At 40.6% G+C, this 12418-nt stretch overlaps 1 protein-coding gene across 1 annotated transcript; it reads left to right on the top strand.

Moving 5' to 3' along the window:
* The first annotated feature begins 198 nt into the window (after nt 1-198).
* Nucleotides 199-11546, top strand: LOC117390820 (uncharacterized protein DDB_G0271670-like). The gene is made up of 7 exons (XM_055231247.1): nt 199-370; nt 1235-1330; nt 2077-2158; nt 3699-3878; nt 4269-4496; nt 10138-10375; nt 11283-11546. The coding sequence occupies exons 1-7, from the start codon at nt 199-201 to the stop codon at nt 11544-11546; spliced, it is 1260 nt and encodes a 419-aa protein (XP_055087222.1).
* The last annotated feature ends 872 nt before the right edge of the window (nt 11547-12418 follow it).

Raw genomic sequence — 12418 nt, 5'->3', positions numbered from 1 at the left:
CTCTGCACCTGCCCTCCCCAGAGGCAACGCCAGAGAAATAGAAAGTCCAGTCCATCTCAAGTAGTTGAGTTCCAGAGCCCAAGCTATGCGTGGAGGTGAGGTCAACTATTTCTAGACGGTAACGCTCAACCTCCCGCATAAGCTCCGGCTCCTTCCCTCCCAGCGAGGTGACATTCCATGTCCCCAGAGCCAGTCTCCATGTCCCCAGAGCCGATCTTCGAGGGCCCCACCTTCGACTGCCATCCAGATGTCTCTGCACTGGCCCCTTACGGATCTTCCTATGGGTGGTGGGTCCACGTAAGGACAGCCCCGCCGCCAGGCGCTCGCTGTCAAGCACCCACCCCAGGCCTGGCTTCAGAGTGGGGCACTGGTATTGCCGGTCCGGGCGAAGTAACTAGCCTTGATTGTTCACTCGACATAAAGGGCTTCTGAACCACTCTTAGTCTGACCGTCCCCCTGGACCTGTTTGCCATGGGTGACCCTACCAGGGGCATGAAGTCCCTGAGAACATAGCTCCCAGGATCATTCGGGCAGGGGATGAAGGGGGATAAATTTTGTATTTTTTTGTATTTTGTAGTCTGGCCTTACAAAGTTCCTTCCTCATCATATTTTTTCTATAGCATGCCAAAATATAGCTCTAACAATCTGTCTTACAAACACCAGTTCTGAATTAAAAAACAAGACATTTTTATGCAGATCTGACTCCTGTAATGGCTCCAGGGCCAGGTCCATTTGTTCTAATTGGTTCATTATAAGGTCTCATTCATTGGCATTTAGAAGTGAATAAATAGCATTTGCATTAAAGAAAACATACACTGCAAAAACGCATCAAACACATAGATGGTTTAAACAGACCTGAATGGGCACGTTGAGCTGTTTTGAGATGTTTTGCCCTGGTTTGTGTATTGTAACGTATCGACTGGTTTCAAGATATTTTCGAGCCACAAAATCTCCCTGTGGTGTGGAAAATTGGTTTGGAGAAAAGAGTAGCAATCTTACTCCCGCTGGTGTGTAATTTATTCGAAAGAAGCAAAATAGATACAGTCAAAATGTAGGCTTTTGAATGTTTTGAAAAGTACCACAGAAAAAAATATTTGGGTTTAAAAGATCCTTAAGACTGTCTCTGTAGCAATGTTGCTTTGCCTGGAATGTTCCACGGTATGTTTTATTTTTATTTTTTGGTCAATTACTGCTTTTTTAAAAATGCCTTCAAAAAATGTGTTCTTGCATTCAGCTCGCCTCTCCGCAGATGTAACCTGTAACTTGGCCCGATCCTGTGACCTGCAGAGGGGGGTGATCTGGAGAACTAAAGGGGATAGTGAAGGGGCAGGTGAGGCGGAGTCTGGACGACTAAAGGGGAGAGTGAGAGGGGAGGAGGAGCGGGGTCTGGAGGACTAAAGGGGAGGGTGAAGGGGGAGGAGGAGCGGGGTCTGGAGGACTAAAGGGGAGGGGGAGGGGGGAGGAGGGGTGGGACCTGGAGGTATAAGGAACAGCGTGAATAGTCTCACAGGTATCCACATTTCAAATTCTGCCCCTACAGACAGGTGTTTGTAATCAAAAACACCTGGCTATATTCAGGGTATGCATGATGTCACCAACTACTGGAAACTGCAGAGGCCACTGGAGCCAGCACACACTTTTGTTGTTTTTGACTAGTAAGCTCCAAATTTACCTAGTTTGCAATGAAATGGCCAAAAAAAGACTAGGTAGATAATGCTATTCAAACACTATATACACAATTTGGTAGTGAACAAAGTGGATTCAGTGCTTTGTTCCACTTTACATTAATTGGTAATTACTGCAATAAAGATTTTCAGTTTTTATCAGTCGTAACATGCGTAGAGATTGGAATAGCAACATGTGCCTGTGAATGACAACCGTGAAAACTAGTACACCCAAAAAGTTTCTGAAAAAGAAAACCAGAACCAACTTAATAAAACAGGACTTGTCATATCACTCAAAACACAATTATTTAAGTAATATAAACAAACCTAAATATTCCTTATTACAGTGTTAGTCGCGACCTGCCTGTTAACCTGGTATGTTTAAATAAATCTCTATGTTTTGTCTGATTAGGAGGAGTTGGAAGCAGATCACAAGTCAATCTGGAACTGTCCTCTCCAACTGCAGACACAGACAGACCTCCAGCTGGGACCAGGTAAAACAATAACTAACTCTGTCTAACCCTGATAAATGTATTTAAAGCCCATACTGCAAGTTTTCATGTTTTTCTAATTCTGACTTGGTTTGGTGGCGGGGCACCTGTGGTCAATATTTATCATAGTTTTACGTCAGATAAGTGGTTTGTGGGAAACGTTGAAGAAGAAAAGTACAAAAATACAAGAAATAGTGATGACACAGAAACCCTCTGCCTGTATAACTAGGACTTAACCAGAACTAAACCAAGACAAAATAAGGACTGAACCAGGACTAAACCAGGACTAAACCAGGACTGAAACAGGACTAAACCATGATGTAACCAGGACTTAACCAGGACTAAATCAGAACTAAATCAGGACTAAACCAGGACCAAACTAGGACTAAACCAGGACTTGACCAGGATTAAACTGGGACTAAACCTGGTCTAAACCAGGACTAAACCAGGCCTTATCCAGGACTTGACTGGGACTAAACTAGGACTAAACCAGGTATAGACCAGGTCTAAACCAGGACTAAACCAGGACTAAACCAGGACTGAACCAGGACATAACCAGGACATAACCAGGACTAAACCAGGACTTAATCAGGACTAAATCAGGACTAAACCGGCGCTAAACCAGTACTAAACCTGGACTTAACCGGGACTAAACCAGGACTACACCAGGACTAAAGGAGGAGGAGTCTGTGCCTGATCTGAACAATGTCTTAATATATCAGAATATCAGAATATCAGAAGACTTTATTGCCATTGTCATTGAACACAACTCAAACTTTCTTCGGTGATAAAGTGCAACATAAAACACTAAATAAGTACAAATGAGGGCATGCATAAAGTTAAAAAGAGCCTTAGAGGTAGATATATACAACATCAGAACAAAAGTGCAAATATGACTTATTAAGGTGACAGGTATTATAAAGTGTCCAGTTTAGTGCAGATATTCTAAAGCATCAATTGGTACAGATGTTATAAATTGAGCAGAGGGGAAGAAACTGTTCTTATGATGAGAGGTTCTAAATCAGGATTTAACCAGGACTAAACTAGAACTAAACCAGGACTTAATCAGAACTAAACCAAGACTAAACGAGGACTTAACCAGGACTAAATAAGAACTATTCTTGGCTCAAACAGGTAATAGACCACCAGTGATCCCATGCATAACATTTTGAGAACCACCGCTGTAGGACTTGTAATGCTATCTAAATTATTGAGGTAGGATAGAAATTATATAGCAGGTCTTTATGGATATTTCTCATAAAAATACCGCACAACTGATGAACAAAACCACTCTTTTCTAAGAATAAGACATCCATCCATCCATTGTTCAGTTTGATTTGAAAACTGCTACTTGTGTCCCTGAATGATCCTGTTGCTTGGTGTCTGGAGTAGAGGAAATAGCATCAACGTCCTTGATCTAAAAAAGTAGGCTAAGACAAATTTACCGGTGTCCATGGCAACAGTCTCCGGGGGGATAAAAGCGCTGCGCTAACCCTCCTTTAGCATAGTAGCTTGTCACTGACTGTGTGTTGTCTTTTTCTAGCCCCGCTAAAGAGGACAGCTCTCCCGACTCGAACCTAACATTAGAGTCCGACTCCAGTGGCATCTTCCTGTCCCTGTCCAATCAGAGCCAGGAGGAGGCAGGCTCAGACAGCGATCAGCCAATCAGTGGATCCGACCTGGGCAGTAGCAGCACGTCACTGGACAAAGATGGAGAGGATGGGTTAAAGGAATGGGGGCGAGAAGAAAGCGCAGAATTGCAGTGGTGTTATCCATCTCTCCTTAATACATCTATACAAGACGATAATGAAGATAATTTACAACAAAATGAAACTCCAGAGTGTAAAATCAGTGCAAATATACCAATTATTACCCCTCCAATTGAACAGACTGGGTCAAAAGATCATGAACTACCACCAAGGAAAAAAGTTACGGTAATGGGAGGTGAGTCGCCATTGTGCCGATCACCAATAAACCAATCTATTAAATACCAAATCAATCCAACTAAGAAACCGTTTCGAACATCAGGACTGGATTGCGGAGACATAGATCCATTTGCGCAAACGGATAGCTTTGTTTATTTAGCTGTTTCAGCGCGTCCCTCCTCTCACAGTGAGGTAATGCTAAAAGGGTCTCCTCATGAAATCAAGAGAGATATGACCACAATACAAGCAGATGTGACCACGCAGTTCAGCCAGTCCAAGGTCATGCAGGAAGTCAAAGGAACGCAACTCCAAAAACCAGAAGAAGGGGATTTCCTGTGCACAGATAGCTTTGTGTACCTGGCTGCTCCCGCCTGCCTCCTGCTGGGACCTCCTGGGACGACAAGCTACAGTGGCAGGTATGTGCGATTTTCTTTATGATCCATGGTGCAAAGAGATGGATATATAACACTATAGTAACATAGCAATGGCTGCATCATACAGTTAGTTCTAGTGATATGCTAATGCTAATGCTAATTTTGGTGTCTAATAAGTATTCAAATAACACCACAAACTAATAATCCACATATAAAAACAATTGGGTAGTCTTCACTAAAAATTTTACTTTGTTGTTATGTTAGACATTTTAATAGAAGTTAGCATTAGCATCTACGAGCTACACTGGTGGGTAATGTAATAATGGCTGCATCATACAATTCATTCTAATGACATGCTAATACTAATGCTAATTTCAGAGCCTAGTAAGTATTCAAATAATGCCACAAACGAATATTCCACATATACAAGCATGAAATAGTCTTTACTATAAATTTTACTGAAAAGTTAGCATTAGCATCTACAAGCTACAGTGACAGGTATATGCTATTTCCTTTATAATCCATAGATATACAACACAAGAGTGGATTGGACGTAACAATAGCCGCATCATACAATGACATGCTAATGCTAATTCCAGAGCCCAGTAAGGATTCAAAATAATGCTGCGAACGAATTATCCACGTATAAAAACATTTACTTTACTTTCTTTACTATAAATGTAACTTTGTTATTATGTTAGACCTAACATTTTAATAAAAGTTAGCATTAGCATCTACTAGCTACAGTGGCAAGTATGCGTGATTTTCTTTATGATCCATGGTGCAAAGAGATGGATTTATAACACTAGAGTTATGTAACAATGTTTCACAGTCCATTCTAAGGACATGTTAATGCCAATGTTAACACTAATTTTGGAGCCTAATAAGTATTCAAATAACGCCACAAACTAACAATCCACACATAAAAACAATTGAGGAGTCTTTACTATAAATTGCACTTTGTTATACCAGACCTCCTTTTTAATAAAAGTTAGCATTAGCTTTAGGATCGAGACACAAAGACATCTCTATGTAAACACAGAAGTATCCACTGGTGATGTATTCTCCTCATTTGCAAGTGTTTAACATGCTGTCAGTGCCATCCACCCACAGCTCCCTGTCCACTGTGTGATCTGTCAGGATTTATTGATTTTAGCACGACTCCATAAAACGCCACAGAGACATAACTGGGAGGAAATGACCACAGTTACTGTTCTAGAGGCAGTTCCATCTCTAGGTACTATGATGTTTTTCCTCAGCAGGTTGTGTATTGATGCTAGTTTAGCTACATCAGAGCAACATGGAGTCCTGGCTTAGATCTGGTTGAGTTCTGGTTTAGACCTGGTTTAGACATGGTGGTTCAGACCTGGTTTTGTCCTGGTTTATCTTTAACAAACTCTCTTTAGTCCATATTTAGTCCTGACTTAGACTGCATTTAGTTGAGGTTTAGATGTGGTTTAGACCTGGCTTAGACCTTGGTTAGTCCTTGTTAGGTGTGTGATTCGTTTTTGTGTGTCGCTACCAGCTTATCTACGTCAGAGCAGCATGGAGTCCTGGTTTAGACCGAGCTCTCATTTCAATCTATTTTTGGCATTCTTGTGTGTGTAGTCCAGGTTTAGTTCTAGTTTAGATCTGGTGGATCAGACCTGGTTTAGTCCTGGTTTAGATCTATAACAAACCATTTTTAGTCCATATGTAGCCCTGATTTAGACCAGGTTTGGATCTATTTTCAGCATTCTTAAAGAGGGGGTATTTTACTTCTAAGGTATAACATATTTAGATAAGCATATTTACTTCTATGGTTTTGAAAATGCTACTTTGCCAGATACATAATATTATTATGTTTTATAAGTTGCACTTTCGTTTTTGACACTTTGAGACCCCCCCTCCCTTTGCTCTCTGTGCAAAGTCACTCCCCCTTCAGAGCACCATCACAATGCAATCAGCGTGCATCCTGCTAATGAAACTACAGGTCATTACATCAGGTGTGTCAAGTTGTAGTGTATAGTTTTGTATTATGTTTTTGTATATTTATGCCCGTGAAGTTTAGTGTTTGCCAGTGTTTGATGGACTATGACCTAATCTACACTCGCCTTTTCTCCATGTTTGGACATTACTGTGACACGTGACGTTTTAAGTAATGAAGCAGAATAAAAAAACTGAATTTCTGAATGATACAATGAGGCTTTATTGGCATTAGCTAAACATTTTCACCGAATTTCTGTCTCTTTGGCGCGGAAAATGACAGCAAATGTATAGCTCTGGCGCCCGCGTGCACATCGCCGGAGCAACGGACTAAACCAATGTGTAACAACAGGGAGGGGTGATCGATTTTTCATTTTCAGACGTATTTACTGACAGTAAACTGTGGATACTGTATTTATTCTAATATATAATTAGATTTTACTATAATTTACTATTTGTCATAAAACCTTAATGTAAGGGTAGGGGGGGACAGTAAGATGGGAAAGGGGGACACTAGTCAGCAAAGATCTGTATTAGTCCTGGTTTTGATATGTGTTAGTCCTGGTTTAGATCTGTATTAGTCCTGGTTTAGATCTGTATTAGTCCTGGTTTAGATCTGTATTAGTCCTGGTTTAGATCTGTCTTAGTCCTGGTTTAGATCTGTTTTAGTCCTGGTTTAGATCTGTCTTAATCCTGGTTTAGATCTGTATTAGTCCTGGTTTAGATCTGTTTTAGTCCGGGTTTAGATCTGCGTTAGTCCCGGTTTAGATCTGCGTTAGTCCTGGTTTAGGTGTCTTAATCCTGGTTTAGATCTGTGTTAGTCCTGGTTTAGGTCTGTATTAGTCCTGGTTTAGATCTTTGTTAGTCCTGATTTAGATCTGTATTAGTCCTGGTTTAGATCTGTGTTAGTCCTGGTTTAGATGTCTTAATCCTGGTTTAGATCTGTGTTAGTCCTGGTTTAGATCTGTGTTAGTCCTGTTTTAGATCTGTATTAGTCCTGGTTTAGATCTGTGTTAGTCCTGATTTAGATCTGCATTAGTCATGGTTTAGATCTGTGTTAGTCCTGATTTAGATCTGTTAGTTCTGGTTTAGATCTGTATTAGTCCTGGTTTAGATATGTGTTAGTCCTGGTTTAGATCTGTGTTAGTCCTGGTTTAGATCTGTGTTAGTCCTGGTTTAGATGTCTTAATCCTGGTTTAGATCTGTGTTAGTCCTGGTTTAGATCTGTGTTAGTCCTGTTTTAGATCTGTATTAGTCCTGGTTTAGATCTGTGTTAGTCCTGATTTAGATCTGCATTAGTCATGGTTTAGATCTGTGTGTCCTGATTTAGATCTGTATTAGTCCTGGTTTAGATCTGTGTTAGTCTTGGTTTAGGTGTCTTAATCCTGGTTTAGATCTGTGTTAGTCCTGGTTTAGATCTGTGTTAGTCCTGGTTTAGATCTGTGTTAGTCCTGGTTTAGATCTGTGTTAGTCCTGGTTTAGATCTGTGTTAGTCCTGGTTTAGATCTGTGTTAGTCCTGGTTTAGATGTCTTAATCCTGGTTTAGATCTGTGTTAGTCCTGGTTTAGATCTGTGTTAGTCCTGTTTTAGATCTGTATTAGTCCTGGTTTAGATCTGTGTTAGTCCTGATTTAGATCTGCATTAGTCATGGTTTAGATCTGTGTTAGTCCTGATTTAGATCTGTATTAGTCCTGGTTTAGATCTGTGTTAGTCTTGGTTTAGGTGTCTTAATCCTGGTTTAGATCTGTGGTAGTCCTGGTTTAGATCTGTGTTAGTCCTGGTTTAGATCTGTGTTAGTCCTGGTTTAGATCTGTGTTAGTCCTGGTTTAGATCTGTGTTAGTCCTGGTTTAGGTGTGATATTTTTCAGTAGCAGGTAGTGTGTTGGCGCTGGCGTAGCTAAGTTAGAGCAGCATGGAGGCAGCTGGCATCAGATCAGATTATGTAAGGCTCAGATGCTGGGGAGCCATGTCTCTGTAAATGTGCTATTTTGACTTCAGGCTAGAAACTACACCTCTGACTTTTACATCATGTCTGACATGTTTAGTGAGGGGTTTGGGGTCAGATTGGTGTTTTTTGTTGATGTTTTTAAGGAAATAAGCACATTACGAGTGGCATTTTAGAAGAGGGGGAGTAAACATCGACATTCAAAATATTGTGACAAATGGCGAGAACTGTTGAGGAGAGAACGACGATCAAAACACATTTCGTAGAGCAGTCACTTTCAGACATTTTAGACCAAGTGCTTCAGAGGAAAAAATCTCAGACTTTCTGTGAACCAACCTTAAATGGACTATACTGCTTCACATAAACAACAACTAACCAAAACAGAAATAAAAATAGGACGCACAGCCAAAGAAGAATAAAACAATAAAACACCAAGATATCATGCCGAGCTAGAACCAAGTACCAGGGAGAGGCAGCACCTAAAGCTACACTAAGTAACATTTCTACTTGCTTGTCACCAATGAAGGGTTATTTCTTCACCTGGAATTTTGCACAGTACGGCATTAAACTGATCCAGTTTACATTAATTGAATTACAGATGTTTTATTGCTCAAAAATGCCTTGACAAATATTCATTGTTATTGTTAGCAGGGTTGCCACTAATAATAACGATGACTTGTCACTTGGGTTTGGGGTAGTGGCTTGACTTCATGGCAATAGAGAAGTTGAATGCCATACTGCGGAACATTCACAGCAATAACATCTCCATGGAGACTATCAGTATTCAAACTTATGTCTACAAATCTTGAACCTTATGCTGCATTTGTGTGGTCCTTGGGAATTTGTGAAGATGCTTTTTCCAGCTTGCACATGAACACAGCACAAGTCGGAAAAACTACTCAGGAACTCAAAACCTTCAGCCTGACTTCTGCCCCAGACAGCACCTGCTCCAAAAATCAGCTGATTTGTCTGTTTATCTTTCACATTTGAGCTCTTTGACTAAACGTTACCAGATTTACAGATTTAGTAAAGTGCCCATTATCATAAGAGCAAGAAAATTTGCGTAAGAAAAATCCAACACTACAAGTAAACAAACAGACTAACCTTTAGTTTTGAGAAGGCTAACAGCAACAGCTCTTACTGGTGAGCTCTATTAAAACACTGCTAATAAGCAGACTCAATGTTTTTATTATGGGTGACAGCAAAATCCTGACTTTCCGATATAAAAACACATGAACGCAAGTCAGAATCCTGTCATCACATCTCAGAATCCCAAGTTCCCGAGGACCACATGAATGCAGCATTAGCATTAACATTGGCATTAGCATTGGCTCCACAAACTTGCCATGACCATCTTTTGACGACAAAGTTCTTTTAACTGACAATCACATTTTTGGGATTGACAAATGCCACTATATTCTGAAGCTTTTGTTTAAGCTAACAAAGAACAGGTTGAACTTTGGATCAGTTTTTGTTTCATGCGGCTAGGCCCAGTAATTACAGAGATATGAACAATAAACCAGGTCCACACATCTATAGTTACACAGCAAACTACATCTGATCATTCTGACCTATCTCCAGCCCTGTTTAAAATTACAGGCATTTTGAATTTTTTAACCTTTTTGACAAATACAGTTTAAATAAAAAAAAACAACAAACAAACAAAAACGGATGTAGTATTTTAAATAATATATATATATTTTTTTGCATTGAATGGCTCTGTATGATAATGCTGAACCTAGTAAAATATATTTATCCCTCTTTTTCTTGCAGGGAGTCGGACTCGGAGAGCTCCGATTCCGGACCTGTGGATGTGTCCGTTCACGGCTGTGGATCTGTAGCTGGAGACTCAGACTGGGACTCAGACCTGTCGGACTCGGACCCCAGCCGCCCCCCCAGAACCTCCTCTGGGACCAAGGCCTCAGGCACCAAGGCCTCTGGGACGTCTCGCTCCAAACGACCCCCCGTGGAGCCACAATGGGACCTGTATGAAGAGCCACCAGAGCCAGAGGTATGGCTCTGAGCTTTAGACCTGGTTTTGACCTGGTGGTTTAGACCTGGTTTAGGCCTTGTTTAGTCCTGATTTAGATCTAGTTTAGACCTGGTTTAGTCCTTGTTTAGTCGGGGTTTAGACCTGGTGTAGACCTGGTTTGATCCTGATTTAATCCTGATTTAATCCTGGTTTAGACCTGCTTTAGACCTGCTTTAGACCTGCTTTAGACCTGCTTTAGACCTGCTTTAGACCTGCTTTAGACCTGGTTCAGTCCTTATTTGAACTTTCTTTAGTCCTGGTTTAGACCTGGTTTAGACCTGGTTTAGATCTGGTTTAGACCTGGTTTAGACCTGATTTAGGCCTGGTTTAATCCTTGTTTAGACCTGGTTTAAGGCTGGTTTAGATCTGGTTTAGACCTGGTTTAGACCTGGTTTAGACCTGATTTAGGCCTGGTTTAATCCTTGTTTAGACCTGGTTTAAGGCTGGTTTAGACCTGGTTTAGATCTGGTTTAGACCTGGTTTAGACCTGATTTAGGCCTGGTTTAATCCTTGTTTAGACCTGGTTTAAGGCTGGTTTACACCTGGTTTAGATCTGGTTTAGACCTGGTTTAGACCTGATTTAGGCCTGGTTTAATCCTTGTTTAGACCTGGTTTAAGGCTGGTTTACACCTGGACCTAATATGTTCATTTTAAAGCAGCTTTATGGAGTTGATTCTCATGTAGACCTTGTTTAGTCCCATAGTAGTTCAGGAATGAAAACATGACTAAACTAGACAATTTGACAAAATATGCTAAAACTACAACTAGACGAGATGCACTGAGCCAATTGCTAAATAAGTCTGGATTTCTGAAGTCTGAAATCTACACAGATCATATATTCTGAATGAAGCCTTGTTACTAATGCAGTACATGTTTTTTTCTCCAGTGTGTCGAAAGTTTGGGACCAGCTCCTTCCAGCCCCACCTCCTGCCCATCTCCCCCATCCCCCACAGACAATTCACCAGGATCATCTGAAACTTCAACCACCGCCAAGAGGGTCACCTGGCAGTTCAAACCCGCCCAGAGGTCAGTGTGCACAGGAAGTAGAAAGGAAAAGGACGTGACATCATCAGGAAGCGATCCACACAGACCGCCCCCCTCTTCCTCCTCGTCTTCCTCATCCTCGCCATCCTCTTCGTCATCCGGATGATTTGTATTTTTGTGGATTTTTCAGACCATTCGAGCTGTGCGTTACAAAGGTATATCTGTACCTGGTTGAGCAGTGGTGATGACTTGATAAGAGCTTATGCCTGTAAATGCATTGCAATTAGCTTCAGTTTGAATCTTTAGGAAGTCTGTCTGCAACACTTGAGAACAGGTTTGTTTTTTATACTTGGAAAAATACATTATTTAGAAAAGTTGATATGCGCTGTACCTGATTTTTACTGTTTTAAAACATGAAAAACAGAAATAGTTCAGTTTGCAGTGGTCCAAAGTTACTCCTCACTTACCTTATGCATTGTGAACATCCTCATTATTCACCAAGATGTTTATAAGCACTCTGAGATAATGCTAACAACAACTAGCATGCTAACAGTGCACTTCCTGCTTATACGACAAGATACTGCTTTATAATTAGCTGCAGACAGAGCACAGCAGCCTTATTTTGACCTCAAGAGCTGCTTTTACAGCTTTTGAGGTCAGTATATCTGCATTGGGGATAGACACATTTGCTCAAATACATGGGAAAAATCAGGTGCAGGGCCTTTAAAATAAAGAGTCATAATTTGAGTATTTTAACTACTTTATATTTAGTTAACTTTTGAACCAAGACCAAGATAATGTTGCCTATTTTCTTATTTTGCCTGCTTTCTATCAAAATGAAATCAGTGAGTGATATAGGAATGTTTTGGTCATTAAAAAGCCTTTTCGTTTTGTTATATTAGATGTATTCTAGTTTATATCTATATCTAATAATAAGAGAATGCATTTAAACTAGTGAAAATTACTCAAATTATGAATTCAGAAAGTAAAGCATTTACACAAAGGCTGCGTTCACACTTGTTTCAGTTTGAGCCAGGC

This window comes from Periophthalmus magnuspinnatus, chromosome 22 (genome assembly GCF_009829125.3).
Source record: "Periophthalmus magnuspinnatus isolate fPerMag1 chromosome 22, fPerMag1.2.pri, whole genome shotgun sequence".
NCBI lineage: Eukaryota > Metazoa > Chordata > Actinopteri > Gobiiformes > Gobiidae > Periophthalmus > Periophthalmus magnuspinnatus.
Note: the sequence above shows the minus strand (reverse complement) of the source record. Positions and strands in the feature narration are given on the sequence as shown.

Coding starts and splice junctions, on each gene's coding strand:
- LOC117390820 (XM_055231247.1), top strand. CDS start 199: ATGTCCCCAGAGCCGATCTTCGAGGGCCCCACCTTCGACTGCCATCCA. Junction 1,331..2,076: donor AGGGGATAGTGAAGGGGCAG/GTGAGGCGGAGT, acceptor TTGTCTGATTAG/GAGGAGTTGGAAGCAGATCA. Junction 3,879..4,268: donor GACAAAGATGGAGAGGATGG/GTTAAAGGAATG, acceptor CTCCTCTCACAG/TGAGGTAATGCTAAAAGGGT.